This window comes from Cyprinodon tularosa, unplaced genomic scaffold (assembly GCF_016077235.1).
Source record: "Cyprinodon tularosa strain WSP-4 unplaced genomic scaffold, ASM1607723v1 ctg554, whole genome shotgun sequence".
NCBI classification, from domain to species: Eukaryota; Metazoa; Chordata; class Actinopteri; order Cyprinodontiformes; family Cyprinodontidae; genus Cyprinodon; species Cyprinodon tularosa.
In genome coordinates this window covers 222711-240829 of record NW_024039290.1, presented here as the reverse complement: position 1 = coordinate 240829, position 18119 = coordinate 222711, and the positions used below count along the sequence as shown (strand labels likewise).

At 38.5% G+C, this 18119-nt stretch overlaps 1 protein-coding gene across 5 annotated transcripts in view; it reads right to left on the bottom strand.

Moving 5' to 3' along the window:
- The window catches only part of LOC119796645 (spectrin beta chain, non-erythrocytic 4-like), a 107409-nt gene that overhangs the window by 10033 nt on the left and 79257 nt on the right, over positions 1 to 18119 (bottom strand). For all 5 annotated transcript variants that reach the window (XM_038305280.1, XM_038305281.1, XM_038305282.1 and 2 more), the window contains 13 exons: positions 17656 to 17745; positions 16095 to 16373; positions 15858 to 15988; positions 13904 to 14108; positions 12362 to 12607; positions 12041 to 12175; positions 11198 to 11442; positions 8059 to 8197; positions 6635 to 6719; positions 6346 to 6542; positions 2862 to 3850; positions 2710 to 2770; positions 82 to 338 (listed from right to left, as the gene is read on the bottom strand). In XM_038305280.1, coding sequence (XP_038161208.1) covers positions 82 to 338; positions 2710 to 2770; positions 2862 to 3850; positions 6346 to 6542; positions 6635 to 6719; positions 8059 to 8197; positions 11198 to 11442; positions 12041 to 12175; positions 12362 to 12607; positions 13904 to 14108; positions 15858 to 15988; positions 16095 to 16373; positions 17656 to 17745 — 3059 coding nt within the window. The remainder of the gene's footprint in view (positions 1 to 81; positions 339 to 2709; positions 2771 to 2861; positions 3851 to 6345; positions 6543 to 6634; positions 6720 to 8058; positions 8198 to 11197; positions 11443 to 12040; positions 12176 to 12361; positions 12608 to 13903; positions 14109 to 15857; positions 15989 to 16094; positions 16374 to 17655; positions 17746 to 18119) is intronic.

Here is an 18119-nt window from a genome sequence, read left to right as displayed (position 1 = left end):
TGGATCCTCATGACACCAGGGTGCATCCACTGTCTATGAAACCTCCACTAGTTACTCTTGTTTATGACCCTGAAGACCCACCTATTGGTGCTTTTCTTCATGCTCTCGATGTCCAGCTTGCGGAAAAGGAAGCCCTCATGGTGTGCTGTATGGGTTGGTGGTTGGGGGGCCGTCTGGCTGCTCTGAGCTGGAGCAGATCTGGACCTCCGCGTTGTCTCTCCTGGCTCTTTGGGACGAGGCCTTCGTCTTGGTTTGGGTCTGTCCCTGGCTCTGGGCCGGTCAAGACGGGAAGACTTTTCTGGTATACCGTTGGGCAGGCGGGGAACCTCACCACGAGCCTGAGAGAAACGAAGGTGGGCTGTTTGTTGAATTTAGTAAATTTTAATGCAACTTTTTGAAACTACTGTAAAAATTCCCAGTGGCTTAAGATTCCTGCATGCAAGTAGATGTTGTCAGATCTCAAAAAAGGTCCTGATCTATTGATGTTTTCTGAGGGTTTTTCTTTTGACAGTATCCTCTGCTGTTGGAATATGGAATACAACTTTACAAAAAAAAAAAAAAAACTTAAACTTGTAGTCTAAATGCTACAAAGGGAAGCAGTTGAAATATTCTTGAGGTAATAGGTGAAACAGATTAGCCAAAGTTGTTAGAGATGCACAGATTGCAGCTTTTGTGGCTAATTTTTGATCACAGATTTTTGTAAAGCTAGATTCCGATTTCTCTGTTATTAATATAGACGTAAAATATACTTTTTTTCTAATGTCTGCCTAAATTGAAAAATTATGACATAATTTTTATAACTTTTTATAACATACTGTACATTTTTTTGGTCAAATGGATGTAAACATAACCCCTGTCACATAACCCTGCAGGGGTTATGTGACAGAGAAATAAAATAAAAACAAACTGCATTAGATTAAATGGATTAAACATATTAAAAATTAGACTTAGACAAATTTTATTTGTCATTTTGTTTACACAAATGTGTTTACACAAGTGTAAAACAAAAAGAAATTTCGTTTGGAACAGCTCTCTGGACAATTTCATCTTTTTAAAAGTGCAGCCTTGAAAAAAAAGATATGAAAAAACAGTAATATAAACATATGACTGTACATTTACAGTTCTAACTTTTTTTTGTTATTAAAAAAACAACAACAGATCTTTCCTTTACAATACATTACAATACTTAAGTAAAACTGACTATAAAGTAAAACTCCTTTATAGTCATAATGAATTATGACTATAAAGGAGTTTTAAAGAACCATTGTGATCAGAAATGACGTTTTGTGTAGAAAATTCTAGATTTAAACTTTCCAAAAATTGCTAGCTGTTAATATCAGAGAGACCAATACACCTGCTGATATTTTGGGCTGATATTAATGTTTTTTCTTGTATCTGTATCGGCAGATATTTGCAGGCATTTGTCTCATTAATGCATTCAGGAGCCATGCTTTGCGATTACACAAAGCACATGCATTTTCGGCCCCTTTATTTCTTATCCATTGTTGCTTTTTCCTTTAACTTGTTAATAAATGTTTCTTTTAGTTTAAATAGTGACTTGTATGGAAGACGATTAGGGCCACTGGAAAAAAAAAAAGTGATGCTAACATGCTTGTTAGCTGTCAGAATTTAGTCAGATTTCTCAGAAAAAAGTAAGAATTCTGAGATTAAAGTCAGAATCCTGACTTTTTTCTCATATTATACACAATAATATGTAAAGTATGTAATATTTATCTGTGGCCCTAATCCTCTTCCGTATTTTGTAAAATTTGTTGTCATAGTAGGCCTGTGTGAATTTTTTGTTGCAGAAGATTTTAAAAAATCTAATTGATTTTTCTTTTTAATAACGGAGCATTTTGGCTCCCCGGAGTTCCTGTAGCTGCTGTTTTACTCTCAGGTTGCAGTTTGGCAATTGACAGCGTCACACGAAACAGCAAACGACATCGTAACTACAGATGAGTGAGACGTTTGTTCTCAAAAAAGGAATGAGATCATCTGTTCTTTGGAAGTGAAAAAAAAAGTTAACCGCCGTCGTGGCAGATTTCCGGCATGAGGCAAGTGCGGGGGATTTTTTTGGGAGGGTAAAAAATAGGGGGTTTGGAAAAAAAACGTAAATCGAATAAAAATAAAAAAGTGATGGAGGAACAAACAGGAATGTCAGCCTAAAGAAATCGACAGTACATATTGGGAATCAGCTAGACTGATGTCGGTCAATCTCTACCAGGCCAAGGACCCCCAAACTGATGGCAAGATGAAGCAGGGACCCCCTAATTATATATATTGTATGAAATTGTGTTATATCAAACTGGTCCTATAGAAAAGGCCCTCAAAACGGTGCCCAGCTTGAAAGATCTCCTGTGTGTCACTGAATGTGTGCATTGATGACTGAAAGACATCTTCTGCCTCCATTTATCTGTTTACTACAGCGTGTTGAATTCATGCTAATGTGGATTTAAAGACAGTTCAATTAGTGGGAAAAAAATTGCAGGGGGAATATAAAAAAAAGTCGTTTCAACCAAAACTTTAGCGAACCCCATGCAGTACCTCTGTGGACCCCCTAAGGGTCGCGGACCCCCTGTTGAAGACCTCCGCTCTAGTTAGTATGCCTGAAAAGGTTGGAGGACTTATCTATGAAGTATTAAAGAACCAGAAGGAGGCAGCCAAACAACAACGACAAAAAACAAACACAGCTGCGCTTTAAGTCCACACCTGTGCTGCTTCTCTTTCTTGAAGCTGCTCTACTATCTCTGCCATGGTGGTTCTCTTCTCTCTATAGAAAACAAAAGTTATGATAATAGATCAAACTTTTTTTTCTCAACAAGTCACACACTTTGATGCATAACTGAAAAGATAAGCCTCACCCTCCTGTAGAGCGTCTGTCTGATTGCTCCCTGCCCATGTCATCACTGGACTCCTGTCTCTCCCCTCGGTGCCGGTCCCTTTCTCTCCGCCGGCCGTCATGGCCCTCCTGTTCACTGGAGGTTTGCCTCTCCAGCGTCCGCCTCCTCTCTGCTTGTTCTCTCCACACCTCCTGAGGTAGCTCATCTCTGCGCGCCTGGATCAGCTGCTCACTGGAGAGCTGCCGCTGATACGTCTGGACCTGAGGTTCTGCGTGACCCAGGGGGTCGGTCCTGGATCCCCGCGGCCCCCTGGTGGGCTCGCTGTGCAGACCCTCTCGACCCGGCTCCTGGAGCACCACCTCAGCCATCACCGCCACCTCTGCTCGCTCTGTTGCCATTCCCCCCCCTCGTTCCCGTTCTCTACCCCTCTCTCTGCCTCTCTCCAGTCGGCTAGCCACAATCAAAGGCGTCACAGCATCGTCCAAGTGTTTGATTTTGGGTTGCCGTAGATACGGCAAGGATTTCACCTCAAGCTCCTTTCCCGCCTGCCCCGGCTGTAAGTAACTCATGGTTTTGGTGGCCTGATCTTTTGCAGTGCTGGTACTTTCTCGCATCTGATTGGCCGACACCAACATTGCCGCCGTGGCAACAGATGCAATCGACGAGGGAGCTGGCTGACCTAGTCCAGCTGCCACACCCACCACTCCACCGTGCCGCGCCTCCAGGTTGTGTCTGTAGCTGGATCCGTTCATCACGGGGGTGTAGTTGGCGACCGTGGACCCCAGCCGGCGAGCCGCAGCTGATGGGGAGGGCGTTGGGGTGGCAGGCGAAGGAGATGGAGGAGAGCTGGCCTCATTCTGCTCGTAGATGGTCTGTCTCATGACGGGGGAGACTGGAAGGCGGGGGAGGGTTGTTGGAACGGAGGATGCATCTTGTGGGTCCAGGAAGACTTTACGCCCCAGAAGGGGTGTTGGGGGCAATTTGCTCTGTTCTGCTTTCAACTTTTCCACCTTCAAGAGGGAAAATAAATAAATAAATATTTTTAGTAAGTAAGTAAGTAAACATAATTTATGTAAATCATAAAGTTATTTACAATTTAACATTAAAAATGCAGTATATAATGTTCAGAGTAGAAATTAGTGTCATCAGCATAAAAGAGTACATTGAAACAATTGTCATTAATATTGAAAACTAGGATAATTTGCTTCCTTGAGGAACATCTATGGTTTAGGTAAGGGATCAGAGAGGAGACCCTACACCCCCACTCCATAGACCAGGGGGAACCAATTAAACATGAGTGGGGTCTGAATAAAGATAATCATCAACCAGTAAAGGTCCGGAGACATTTTTAATTACAATCTGTTACTTGAAACAAAATTTAACACTGAAATACAATGAGGTTTTTATGCCTCCATGTTATAGATTGAATTCTTAAATAAGAAAAAAAAAAAAAAAAAAAAATCTAAAGTGTTTTTTGAAGTATAGAAGAACAATCGTTCAGTTTGGTGTATAGACAATTTCCTAATTCACATATTTTATAAAACATCTGAACCAACCGTTAGTTTTTTTTTTTTTTTTAATGGCTTATGATGAGAGCAGTGAGCTTTATGCTGCCCTGCAAGGCTTTAAACCTGGGTTTAAATGGAGACAAAGTCATTCTAAAGCACATATCAAGGTGTTTATTCGTGAGCTGGATCCATATTTATTTTTGATTCTGTTCATGGTGGAGAATCCTGCCTCACAGCAGCAGGTTGAGCCAAACATGCTCTAAATGTGCAGGGTCATCTTTGAGCACCATTTCACTTTTCTCTCACTAGCTCACTGCAGTTCTTCCAGTAGTCCACCCTTCCTCTTTCTTTTTCTCATCATCTTCTCCTTCTTTCCCATCACCCGGCTTGCCACAGGTTTGCCTGCTGTGTCTAAAAGTAGCAGCAGCAGCAACCCAGACTGACAGCAGCTCATTGGCTAATTTGTATCACGTAGAGCCTGGTGCTGGACACTTAGGATGGCTTTACCGTATTAACAGGAGAAGCGGCGCAAGTGAAGTAAGACACGGCCGTCTGACAACATGCAGTAATTTATAAATGTTTTAAATCAGGTTTCGTATAGATTAGCCAGCAGGATGGTCCGGATCTGGACCGCGGTTCAATAATCCGCGACCTCTGGTGTAGACAATCCAGACACTGCTTTATGACCCATACATATTTTGAAATATTCAGTGTTCCATGGTTAAAAACCTTTATCACATCCATAAATCCACCCAACTTGTAGCTTCTCTTTGTTGGAAGTGGCAGAAATTATCATTGATTTAGAGCTTGGAACATTTTCCTATAAATGAATCTTCAAAACAGTCAATTTTTAATCAATCAATAAAAGCCATCTCTACATTGAGTACGTTAAGAGATGCAACTATTAGTAGACATAATGAACAAGGCTTCCTCAAAATTTTGTGAAAAGGGCAAAAATGGAGGAAGGTCTGTAGTATTTTATTTAATTTTTTTGCATAGCGACTAAGAGTTGTTTTCTTGGAGGCCCAACATTTTTACTTTCACAAGTTGAGCATTATGGCTTTTGCTGAAATGGTCCATGGAGCAGATTTCAAGACCTGGGACATCATACCAGCTGGAAGGGAAATATAAGTAATAGTGTAATATTTAGTTAGTAGCTTTTCAAAGCATTTTCTGAAAGCATCGAGTCAATAGCAGATAAATGAGTTTCCAGTTTGAGTAGGTTCTCGACTACACTGGTTTTTGTTACTGATTGAAAAGAACATGGGAGGAAACCAGAGGCTGATGAGTGGGTTATAGGTGGAAGACTGCTAGGAGAGCAAAACTTCCATTACACCTCTGTTAAAGGGGTTCACCAGGACGCTCCAAGTGGTTAAATGTTAGTCAGACTTAGATGTTTAGAAGAAAAGTCTTCTTTTCTGCACAGATTGAGACATTTAGAAGAACACAGGAATGTTTTTCATTAGTAGAATATGATCACTGCCTTTTGGTAATTCCTCTGACCCATTCAGAATCTCTGCTGCTCTCTGTTTCCTGACAGTATATAAGGACCAACTCCTGACTGAAACTTTAGCAAATTAGATCTTTTTTTTTTTTAATCTTTTGTAAATTCACTACAAAGCGTTTGAGTAGGAAATATGAGGAAAACCCTATTAGAGGGCTTTATTCCAGGCTTCTTAGATTCAATATATTTGGTAACAGGTGTGAAATCTAGAGGACTTAATGCAAAAATCAAATAAGAAGCTGTTCAGCTAAGCATTTCTTTAAGTGTGCAGCCAGTTTATTATATTTAGTTTCAAGGTTTTACTGCTAGCTTATTTGTTTGTTTCTTTAGTTGAGTTGTGCTGGTTATTGGCCACATTAAAAGGTAATTAATGACTCCTACAACATAAAACCTGCGGTCACCTTCCTCTGGACGTCTTCTCTCCTGTTTGCATCAGCTCTTGCCAAATGGTCTAAGTAGTTTGGAACAACATGGTGTCGATAACAGATATTACCGTAGTGAGGCGTCGCAGGGAGCTGAATCTCTCCTCCCAGGTGGCGGCTGCTTTCCTGAAGGCTTCGTGTCGGCGTATGAGCTGCTCCACCTCGTCCACGCTCCCTCCCAGCTCCTTGCTATTGATCAGCGGCTCCTGAGCGGTCAGCCAGGCCTCCACCACCATTGCCTCCTGGGCAAACTGATGGACCTCCAACACTAACGGGAGAATAGAAGAAACAGGATCAATATTTACGAAAAAGAACATGGTCATTTCTCCATGTACCCACCAAAGATTTGTGTGCACTCACATTGCTGTAAAACCTCCCAGTGCTTGTCCCACTTCTCCAAAAGCTCCCGCTGCTTGGAAATCACCTTTTCCAGCTTTTCTTTAATCTGAGATTCAAAACCAGCAACTTCATAATTAGAACATCACAGGTTGTAACCGTCAGATGAATGAAGGGAAAATCTAGAAACAGACCATTAGGATTCTAACAGACATCACTTTTTTCCACCACTTTTCTTGTTTGGGGTCTGCTTAGATCACCAGCATTGAATCCAAACTTATATTCTTCAAATACAAAAGAAAATTAAAAGAAATCTGGCAGGCTATCCGGAGGAGAATTTAGAACCACTATCTGGAACTTTACTAGTTTAAACTATGTGTCGAACTCAAAGCCCACAGACAAAATCCAACCCATAAAAACTGTTTATCTGGCTCACAAGAGCTAAACAGGCATGTGCACTAAAGTACAGCATGTTTTGGGCCTATGGGTGAAAAGCAGGCATAAAATACGTTTGATCATCCTCAATGGCTAAAAATAAAAAGTTAAATTTCCTTTAATGTCAGAGAGTATAAAACTTAATTTTCTTTTTTTTTTTTCTTTTACCTACTCTGTATGTAGAGATCTGGTTTATTTGGTATATACAGTAATTTCAAGCTAGTTAATAAAAAAAAAAAAAAAAAAAATGCTGAAAAAAGTTCAAGAATGAAAGTATTCAGGAAAATTTTAAATAGAATCCAGTAAAGAGTTTTGTTCCTGTGGGAATAATTTCCATGTTTTTTTTGTAGTTTTTTTGTGTGTGCTTTGTTTTATCAACTGAAATTATACCAACAAAGAAGTTAGTGAAATTATGTTAAAAATTATGTTAAAAAAGCATTTTTCAAAAAAACGTCATATCTTGTGCCAGAACAAAGACTGAAATAAGCCTCATAATGATAATCTTGACCAAATATCAAACATCTGATTTGAAAGTTCCCACAGTAGCTGCATCCTGGGCGCACAAAGGAGGATAATGACAGATCCTTCCAGCAGCTGTTGAGTTTTTTTTACATCCTTGTAATAAGTCTGTTGGTGTCTTAATGAATAATTATAGAAACATGTTATGCACTTTTCTTGAGGTTACCTGCTTTTCTGTACATGTCTTTTTTCTAACTTATGCTATTTTCAACATTAATTTGGTAAAGTTTACATTGAGCTTTCTGATCACTGATCAGAGGTGGCACTACACATGATATATTTTAACAAATCACCTCTTTTTTTCAATTACACTTATTCAAATATCTAAACTAAACACCTCCTAGTGGTGATGATGTGAATTGCTGTGTCACAATGACAGATGGCTTTTGGTTTTTGCCTTTATCTTAAAAAATAAACAAACAAATATCATCAATATTTTGGTTAACACAACCCCTGATAATGATGCCTGCCTGTTATACCAGACATCATCTCACCTCCTCAGCAGCAGGGTTTCTAGCAGCCAGCAGCATTTTTCCCATTTCGATACACTCCAGGGTGCTCTGGCTGCGGGCCTCCACTTCACTCTTAAGGCTTTGGTGATAATTCATCAGCACCTCCACCGATGACACGTCCCTGCAGGAATAACAAAGAATTGTGTTACTCTAAACCATGGAAAAACCTTCAACTAATATGCTCTTCAGAAAAAATAATGTGATTTGTTTTTAAGGGTTGTTTTTTGTCAAACTAGCAGAAAACCAGACTTTAACAAACAAAAGCAGACTTCCTCAATTCAGGTAGTAAAATTAAAAAGAGACGAGGACAAACACAACTAAATTCAAACTGATGAGAGAAGACCATTCAGCCAATCCTACTGGCTGCCATGATTCTGCTTCTAATATGAGTGGTTTCTAAATCAGGAAGTAAACACATTGCAGAAATAGTTCCACTCCTTATTTTTAGGTTTGAAATTGATGCAAGAAACACTTGATTAAGATGTTGTTGTTGGAAGGACCAACTATTTATAGAGAATCTTACCTCCATACCGGATGACAAATGAGAATCACTTTGGTTAATTTTATAGTATATTTCTAACAAAATGTAAACCAAAAATCTTCCCTTATCCAGGTAATAAACAACACCGCTCCCTGCAGCAGAAACTCCAGAAGGCAGGCAAATTTTAAACCTTAAATACCAGTTATCCACACTTGAGCAAATCAGCTAACTAGAACTGCTTAACACTCTCTAGCCCCAAAGCTAAGAGTACTACAGGTTCACGACAACATACGTATTTGTCCCACTCACCAGCTTTGCTTTCTTATGAGGGAGTATTAGGGCCAGGCTAGAGATTTTTATTTTATTTTATTTTGACAATAAAGTCGTAAAATTACAAAAATAAAGTCATAACATTACAACAATAAAGTCATTCAGTTATGAGAATAAAGTCATAACATTATAACAAAAAAGTCGTAACATTAAGAGAATAAAGTCGTAATAATACGAGAATAAAGTTGTATTTTATGACGACTCTTACAAGAAGCACTTCTTCCCTAAAATGAGGAATGTTGAGCATCATGTAAAGTTATACTTTGGCATTGGCTTGACAAATCAGGAAATCTTTTAGCACCAGCATCAAATTGGGCAGTATATCAGAGTGGACTCAGGTTGCTGATTGGTGGTGCTGGTCGGAGTTCGAAGCTTTCTTTCTGAAACAGGTTGTGGTATGAGGACTTCATTCTCGTTATTTTACAACTTTATTCTCATATTATTATGACTTTATTCTCATAATGTTACGTTATTCTCGTAATGTTATGACTTTATTCTCATATTATTACGACTTTAATCTCCTATTGTTACAACTTTTATTCTCCTATTACAACTTTAATTCTTGTAATGTTACATTATTCTCGTAATGTTATGACTTTATTCTCGTAATGTTACGACTTTATTCTCATATTATTACAACTTTATTCTCGTAATGTTATGACTTTATTCTCGTAATGTTACAACTTTATTCTTGTAATGTTACGATTTATTCTCGTAATGGTATGACGTTATTCTCATATTATTACTACTTTATTCTCGTAATGTCACAACGGTATTCTCGTAATGTTTCGACTTTATTCTCGTAATGTTACGACTTTATTTTCATAATGTTACGAGTTTATTCTTGTAATGTTACAACTTTATTCTGGAGAAAAAGAGCGAAATCTCTAAACTGCCCCTAATACTTCGTCATAGTTTTCTTGGGTAGATTTCTACATTGGAAATATATGTTGTTTTTTTTTCCTTAATAAAACCCTGGTCCTTAGAAAAAGGCTCCTGAAGCTAATTTCCATAGAAAATAATGAACCTTTCAGCTTTTTTCCAAAAGGTTAAGGCAGGGGTCGGCAACCCAAACTGCTCAAAGAGTCATATTGGACCAAAAAAACAAAAAATAAATATGTCTGGAGCCGCAAAAATGTAAAAGTCTCATACATGCCTCTTATGGAAACACAGGCTCTAAGTGTATTATCCAACTATAGAAAAGGACTGTGTGGGCTTCAATATATAATAAGCATTCATGATTAAATGTTTATCATCGAGCACACATAGCAGCATGAGGTGAGGGACGAGCAGTGAACGTTCCCATCGCGCGCCGCTTAACTGCCCTTCACCGCGCGGTTTAAGTTTTGTTGCATTGATGAAAATTATAGAAACACGATAAAGGAATCTTTCTACGCTGGACGTGCTTCTGTTGGGAGGAGTTGATTGAGTCATGAGGAACCAAACAGGAACTGACACCCATGATAGCAGAGCTCTCTAGCCCTGACATCCCACATCCCAGCGTTCCTTGGTGTGATTTTTAGTTTCAGGATTTGGGGGAAAAATGGAAGAAAGTTCTCATCCTTGCATCAGAAACCAACCTGTTTGATCTGTGGACGGTTTTCCATCCTTGCAACAAAACTAGCAGCAGTAGTGGAGTTTGGAAATGCAATCCACTTCTTAAATCTATATTTGCTCTCCTCTAATTTATCCAGAAGTTCTGCAATCACGCTTTTTCTCTTTCTCCCAGCTTGGTTGTTGGCTGCATATTTAGCTTGCCTTCCCTGTAAATGCCTTTCCAAATTTTTATTTTTATTTTTTGCCAACCTCTCATTACAAAGCAAAAATGCAGGCAATCCTTCCGCATTGATAATGAAAGCAAATGATTCAGTCCATCCTTTGAATCCTCTTTTCTCATCAGCTATTTTCCTTTTGTCCCCTTTGGGATCCATGGTCCGAGACACTCCAGCAGCTTTGTTTGCCTGGTACCACGCAGCGCTGGTTGCAAGTTATGACCACTGATCTCTATGGCTATGACGCAAATTATTGTTTAAATGTATTTATTATACAAATGTTTACAGCATTGGAAAACATAATTATTTTTTGTTTGACCTCCTGCACACCATATTAAAACAAACAAACAAAAAAAACGATTTTCATAAATTTCTTTAGCCGCATGCGGCTCTTTAGCCGACCGCGGGTTGCCGACCCCTGGGTTAAGGGAACAGAAAGGAAAAAAAATATATTCTTATTTAACTTTTATTGTCTGGTTTATTATGATAATAAATCTCCAGTTGCTGGGGGTTCTTTGTATAATTTATCTGTATGTACCTTGGCTTTTCTCCTGTGCCTATCTGGCAGATGATTGACTCCATCCACATGATCTGATCCCGGACCATGCTGAAGAACCTCAGCTTGTCCGTCTCGGTGGTGATCTGCAGTCGACACTCTTCGCATGATGTCAGCAGCTCTTTCCAGCACAGCATCACTTCGTGCTCCCGACAGGCGATGGCTTCGGCCTTCTCTCCTGCATACACCGTTCTCAGCTGGGCCGCACTCTCCTGCAGCTGACGCACCTGACAGAGCAGTGGAACAAAAAACCAGAACAATGCATAAACAGCAGAGTTTTTTATTCAAATGACGCACTGAACACAGCTGCTGGGCCTGCTGGCAGAACTCAAAATCACAAACCTCTAGAGATGATTTTATACAGTACATGAATATAGTCATGGAAAAAGTTTGACCATAATTTTTTGTTCTAAAGGTTTATTACCTAAGAGGCAAAAAGCAAGAATCATCTTTTTTAACTACTGTATATATGAATATTTCTAAATAAAGAAAATAAATGATTAGCTTCAGTATTGTCTTTAATTTTCAATACTTTGCATCAAATACAGGAAATATTTCTGAGTAAAATTTACTAAACTAAAAGACAGTTTGACTAAAAGACAGATCAATTTTGATCCCTCTATAATTAGTTGACCAAAGACAATTCTGATGAAAATACCTTTAACTTATTTAACAGCCCCCCTTTTTTCCTGAGGATTCTCCACAGGTTTGGAAATCAGGATTTAAAAAATTTTAAAGGAAAACTTTTAAAAACTAGAAAACCAAACAAACTCAAGCAGCAGCTAGAAGCTGTCAGCTATACTCTCTCTCATAGAGCTGCTGTACCTGAGTGACCAGCAGCTGGATGTCCTGTTCGAAGTTTTGCAGGAGTCTCTGCAGGGTGCTGGTGTTGGAGGTGCTCCCCTGCCGAGCCCGAACTTCTGGTAGTCTGCGGTGCTTGTCTTCTATCTGAGCCAAAATCTGTAAATTAATAAGTTTTAGGGTGGGTTACATGAATCTGTTTAAAGGAAAACAAATACAGAGTAAATATATTTTCATAAATATCCAGAGGGCTTTGCAAGAATCCCTAAAAACATCATAAGTATACCTGCTGCAGCATCGTTTCCGGATGTCTTACATACGATATTAACAATCTCAGTGTCTTACCTCTTTGCAGTCTGAGAAGAACTTATGCAGCTGGTGTGACGCAGCGAGCATCTGCGCTCTGGTCTCCATCAGCTCCAGCAGGTCGGCCCAGGCTTCATTAACCCCGTCCTTCCATTCAGCGATGGTGGCGGCCTCAGAGTGACCGTAGTCTATGAGCTCGTCCACCATCTGGTTGACGGCCGTCACACGTTCCTGCCCCACACTTCCCGTCTCCGAGGCAAACTCTGTAAACTTTTCTTGGAGAACCTGGAAGCATTTTAGATCAAAGAAACGGGATAAAAAAAAACAAACATTGAGCTTAACATGATATAAATAAAGTAATTGTTTCTCCCCTCTAAATGCTTTTTTGATGCTATTTCTCTTAGTGAAATAATACAGATTCACATGATGGAAGGTGAAGTAAATTACATATTAAAAAAAAAATTGACAAAAGGAAATAAAACAACTGGTATTTATTTTTATAAATCCTCCTACACTGAGCTCCCAAATTGTCGACCTCGCCTCTTTTTACTCCCGTTTCATGGACAGATCTGAACAACCTGCAGATCCCTAAAGACTCTAAAGAGATTTCAAAGAACCCTAATGTTAGGACTCTGTACAAACAGAGCTTTATTTCCAGTTTATCTCTCACCACATATTATAGCCTGGTCCAAACAAGATTTTATGTACATGGATTTACATGTTGAAAGTAATTCCTGTTAAGTTGTAAGTTCTCATACATCTCCATCTATATTACAACAGCAAATAACTGTAAGAATATTTGTGAGTGTAGAAAAAAAAACATTTACTGTGAGGGGGAATTCGGCTAGATTAATTTGCAAGTGGGCACCTTTAGTGGCGTACCTCAAATCTTTATCTTCTTAATGTGTAGAATAATGAAAATAAATAAAGATTTAAAAAAATGTTGAAAACATTCTTATCTTACTCCATTCTAATCTATTCATATATGTGTCATTTTGTGTTTCTGTTCTATTGTTTTCATGTTTTCAAAGTTAGAGAAACTATACAAGTCATGCAAACTCTATATAATGTGCACAACTTTGTATTATCTCTTCATAAACAAATTAAATAAAGAAAATGATTCTTATTGGAGATAGATAGATGATAGATAGATAGATAGATAGATAGATAAATAGATAGATAGATAGATAAATAGATAGATAGATAGATAGATAGATAGATAGATAGATAGATAGATAGATAGATAGATAGATAGATAGATACTCCATGTCATAGATACTTTTTTTATTCAAAATATCGAAACATTTCCACATTTCTAAACTTAAAGTTGAATCTAAATATTCTGTCAAAAGATATATTCAGGAAAATAATAACATTAAATCATTTAACATTTTAAATTGTCCTCATTTAAAAACCAAGAACAATGTTTTAGCTGAGAAGATATCTTTGATTAAATAATTTTGTACTGTAGTATAAGCCTTTTATCTTTTAAAAGACCAGGCTTTGTCTAGCCTGATAAATATCTAATCCAAATGAGAGAAAATGTCTGCTTCATCCACAAACATCTGAAGACAAACTTACGGAGACATGCTCAAAGTCTTGGCCCAGTTCTGGCGAGCTGGCGACCACTTCCCTCTGGGCGATCCACTGCTCCAGCTCGTCCACCTCCCTGTTGAGCTGATACAGCCAGTACTGCTGCTCCAGGCGGCTCTTTCTCTCCTCCACCAGGTCCTTCAGGGACACGTACAGTCGGTCTATCTGCGACTGACGCTTGCTGATCTGTTCGCTGGGGAGGAAAACAAAAAGACTGGAAAAATGAAGGATTGGAAACAATGGGAAAATCAAGCTATACTTTAAACAGTTCACATGCAGTAGACTGCTTAGCATTTAAAAAAGATATTTTACAATAATTACCACATTAAGTAGAGGTACACAAAGGTACTGGTGATCAAAAGTTTTAACTTATTTTCAATTCTTGATTAGTAGGGGATACTAAAAAATACAACAATTTATTTTTGATTAGTGAACTCATCATATCAAAGCAATATCAGGTCAGGATAACAACTCTCTTCTGTGTGGATGCTGTCACTGTGTGATGTAGACTCAAATCTAGCTAACCTCAGCAACAGTGTTTAAATATGAAGTGAGAAATAGAGAAAGAGCCCAAAACATTTAAGAAGCTGAATTTTCAATGACATGTTGAGACATGCCTCCAGTTCATTTAGGCCATAAGGCAGCAAAAGAGAGCTGCACAATTAGCAGATAACATAATGGATAACTTAAGTACAATGAAACATGTTCTTCGGGCTTTCTAACCTCATTTTATAATTGAACAAAAAGATTGTCACTCTTTGGGAGGTTTCTGTAATAAGAAGGCGCTAGGCCAGATTGTTCTAGAACAGAGGTCTTCAACAGGGGGTCCGCGACCCCTAGGGGGTCCACAGAGGTACTGCATGGGGGTCGCAAAAGTTTTGGTTGATTAGACTTTTTTTTAAATATTCCCCCAATTTTTCCCACTAATTGAAATGTTGTTTAATTACACATTGACATGAATTCAACACACTGTAGTAAACAGATAAATGGAGCAGAAGATGTCTTCAGTCATCAATGCACAGACTCAGTGACACACAGGAGCTCCTTCAAGCTGGGCACCGTTTCATTAACAACACCTGTCCCATCAACCAGGAATCAGAAATAGAAATACTTTAATAATCCTAGGGCGAAATTAATTTCGTTACATTACTCCATCTGTAATAGAGTGACTATAGGACCAGTTTGATAAAACACAATTTCATAAAATAAATATAATTAGGGGGTCCCCACTCCATCTCACCATCAGTTTTGGGTTCCTTGCCCTGGAAAACGTTGAAGACCCCTGTTCTTGAACATGCAGAGATTACATGATAGTAATTCTAGCACCATGAACCACGCTGATCGCTAACATTAGATGCTAGTGGTAACTTAAATGGTAAACTCTGAGCTGATTTGGTCTCTCATTTAAAATAATCCTCTATCACAACTCGAGTAACGTTACATTTGTTCCTAATTTCAATATTTAATTAAAACACAGACCCAGCATTTTCAGATCATCCCACTGCGCCGCCTGTTTACTATTAAGCACTTTCTATATGGATGTGAACCTGGCGTCAACAGCACAATTACAAAAGAACAGCAGTACCAATAGCACATCCAATCAGTGGTTTCATAACCAAATCTTTCAGTATAAGTTATTATTTGGGATTATTAAGGTTTACCAATTAAGCCATTTTATCTATTTCTTAGCGCTTTGTAGAAATATGTTAATCCTATCCTGGAAGAACAATACATGCTGATATTGGCTATCAACTATTTTTTTAAATCTTATTTTTGGTTGTAAGATCAGTTTTGTTGTGTACTGAAAAACATTAGAATATTTCACATGATTTCCTAATTCAGCTAAACGTATTAATAGAGAGCTCTCCCTGTAATGGTTTGGTCATTTTCTCTGTTTGTGACGTGAGGCAGTTTGTGAGATTCTGTGTGTTTTAGAGCTCACCTGTCTGGATGTCCCATCTCTAGCAATTGTCGACACTGCTGTGACAGCAGGCCAATGGTCTCAGCGTAGTCCTCGATGGTTTGCTCCAGGAGCAAATGTTTCTTCAGCAACTGCAGCGTGCTCGGCTCATCCTGCAGTTCAAGCAGTCAGTGACACACAAAGACCTTTTTGTAATGAATAATTTTCAAAACACTGATCCTTAAATATTTTGTTTCCATAGCTTGTCAAATAACTGACCTTTCCCTTCTCCTCATTCATCATGTGCAGCTCCTGCTCACTTAACCAGGCCTCGACCTCAGCTGTGTCAAAGTAATACTGCTGGGCTTGATACATGGCGTCCAGTACCAGCTGCCTCCTCTCTGTCTCAGCCCACAGCAGAGCCCACAGCTGGGCCAGCTGGTCATGACCTGCTCTGACGCAGTCAGCCTCTGGGCTCCTAATGGAGGCAATGATCCCTGCCCTCTCCAGGACATCTTCGATTCTGCTCCTGTGTCCCTCCAGCTCTCTTTGAAGTGTCTGCAACGAGTCAAGAAACCTATTTGAAATGGCTTTGTGCATGCATTTGGAAGAAAAGCAGTCCATGGTTCTTTCATTTATGTTTGATCCAAATGAAATCACATGTTGAAGGTTAAGGCAGAGGTGAAATGTTCCTCTTAATTTAGTCAGCATTACATCATTGTCATCAAACTTTGTGATTCCCTCAAGCAGTTTCCAAAATGGTTGCTTTTTGTCAGGTTTCTGTTTCTGTTATGTTTTTTCTTCTGAGTATCCAGTTTTGCTTTGCTCCTTGTTTTCTAGTTTTAGTGGGTTAATCCTTAGTTTATTGTGTTCTTTGTTTTTTTCTCAGTTACTGTCTTAGTCTTGGTTCTGTTATGTTTTCTTTGAGTGTTCAGTTTTGCTTTACTCCTTGTTTTCTAGTTTTTAGTGGTTTAATTTTTATTTTGTTGTGTTCTCTGATTAATTCTTAGTTACTGTTTCAGTATTGGCTCTGTTTTGTTTTTCTTTTTAAGTATTTAGTTTTACTTTGCTCAATGTTTTATAGTCTTAGTGGTTTCATTGTGATTTTGATGTGTTTTCTGGTTATTTTCAGTTTTTAGGTTCTTATTTGTTGCCCTCTGCTTCCCTCTTGTGTTCTCCTTTTTCCTTAGCTCCTTTTCTGCTCTGCTCTGTGCACACCTGGTCCCAATCTGGTCGTTAATCCTCTGTTTGTTTAAGTCTTCTTTAAATACTCTCCCTGTTCAGTTTTTCAGTGCTGGGTCCTTGTCTGATGTCGTCTTACATGCTCAAACTTCATCTCTCTGCGCCTTCCTCCTTGTGTTGTGATTCCCCTGATGTCTCCATGGTGTCTTTTTTGGTATTTTTGGACTCCTGGTTTCTTGTTTGTATTATGGACTTTACTTTTTAACTTTTCAATTAGCTTTTCACCTTTTTTTCTTGACTTATTCGTTTTTTTTTTTTTTTTTTTTTTTTTTACACTTAATCTACAGTAGGTAATATATTATTCAAGGGCTCATCTAATTGGTCAAATGCCAAAATAATATGTACCGTCATGTAGCAGTATCTTTGCTGAACAGCTGGATATAAATGTTTTGTGCTTCTAGACCTCACTGAGGGACAGGAAACTACATTTGTAAGGGATATACAAGTGATTAAAAATGGTTCCCTGCCCTATAAAGGGTTTAATATTATATATATATATAGATTTATGTTAGTTAATAGTTTTATTATCTAGCCAATTAATCACTCAGGCAGCAGCGCTGCATTCAGTCACAATAACAATACATGCTGATTTTCTTACCTGGTTCTTCTTCATGAGCTGCTGGACGGCTTGAAGTGATGAGCCGTGTTCCTGGGACATGGCCAGAGGGAGGCGCTCCTGGAACCATAACTACAGTGACCATAACAGGACAACACAAAAAATCTTAGCATCGGAGGAATATACTGGTTTTATTTTCTGAAGTTCATAGAAAATGCCAGGTTTACAAAGCTTTAATTTTATCTACTGCTATGAAATTAGCTAAATGTAATCTCAAGTGCACAAAAAAACAACACAAATAATTTCAGATGTTCTCAAGTAAATGTAGAACAAACGAGAAAAGATGTTTGTGGAAAATTGCACCCACTGATTCAGCAGTTTTGATTGACTTTTTCGTCCTCTTTATGTGGTGGTTTACATCTTTGCTTCTAGGATTGTACGGTCTACTTGGACCAAGACTCATCAGTCAAACCTGGTCTTACAATTTAATCTTAGATTATGTTGGT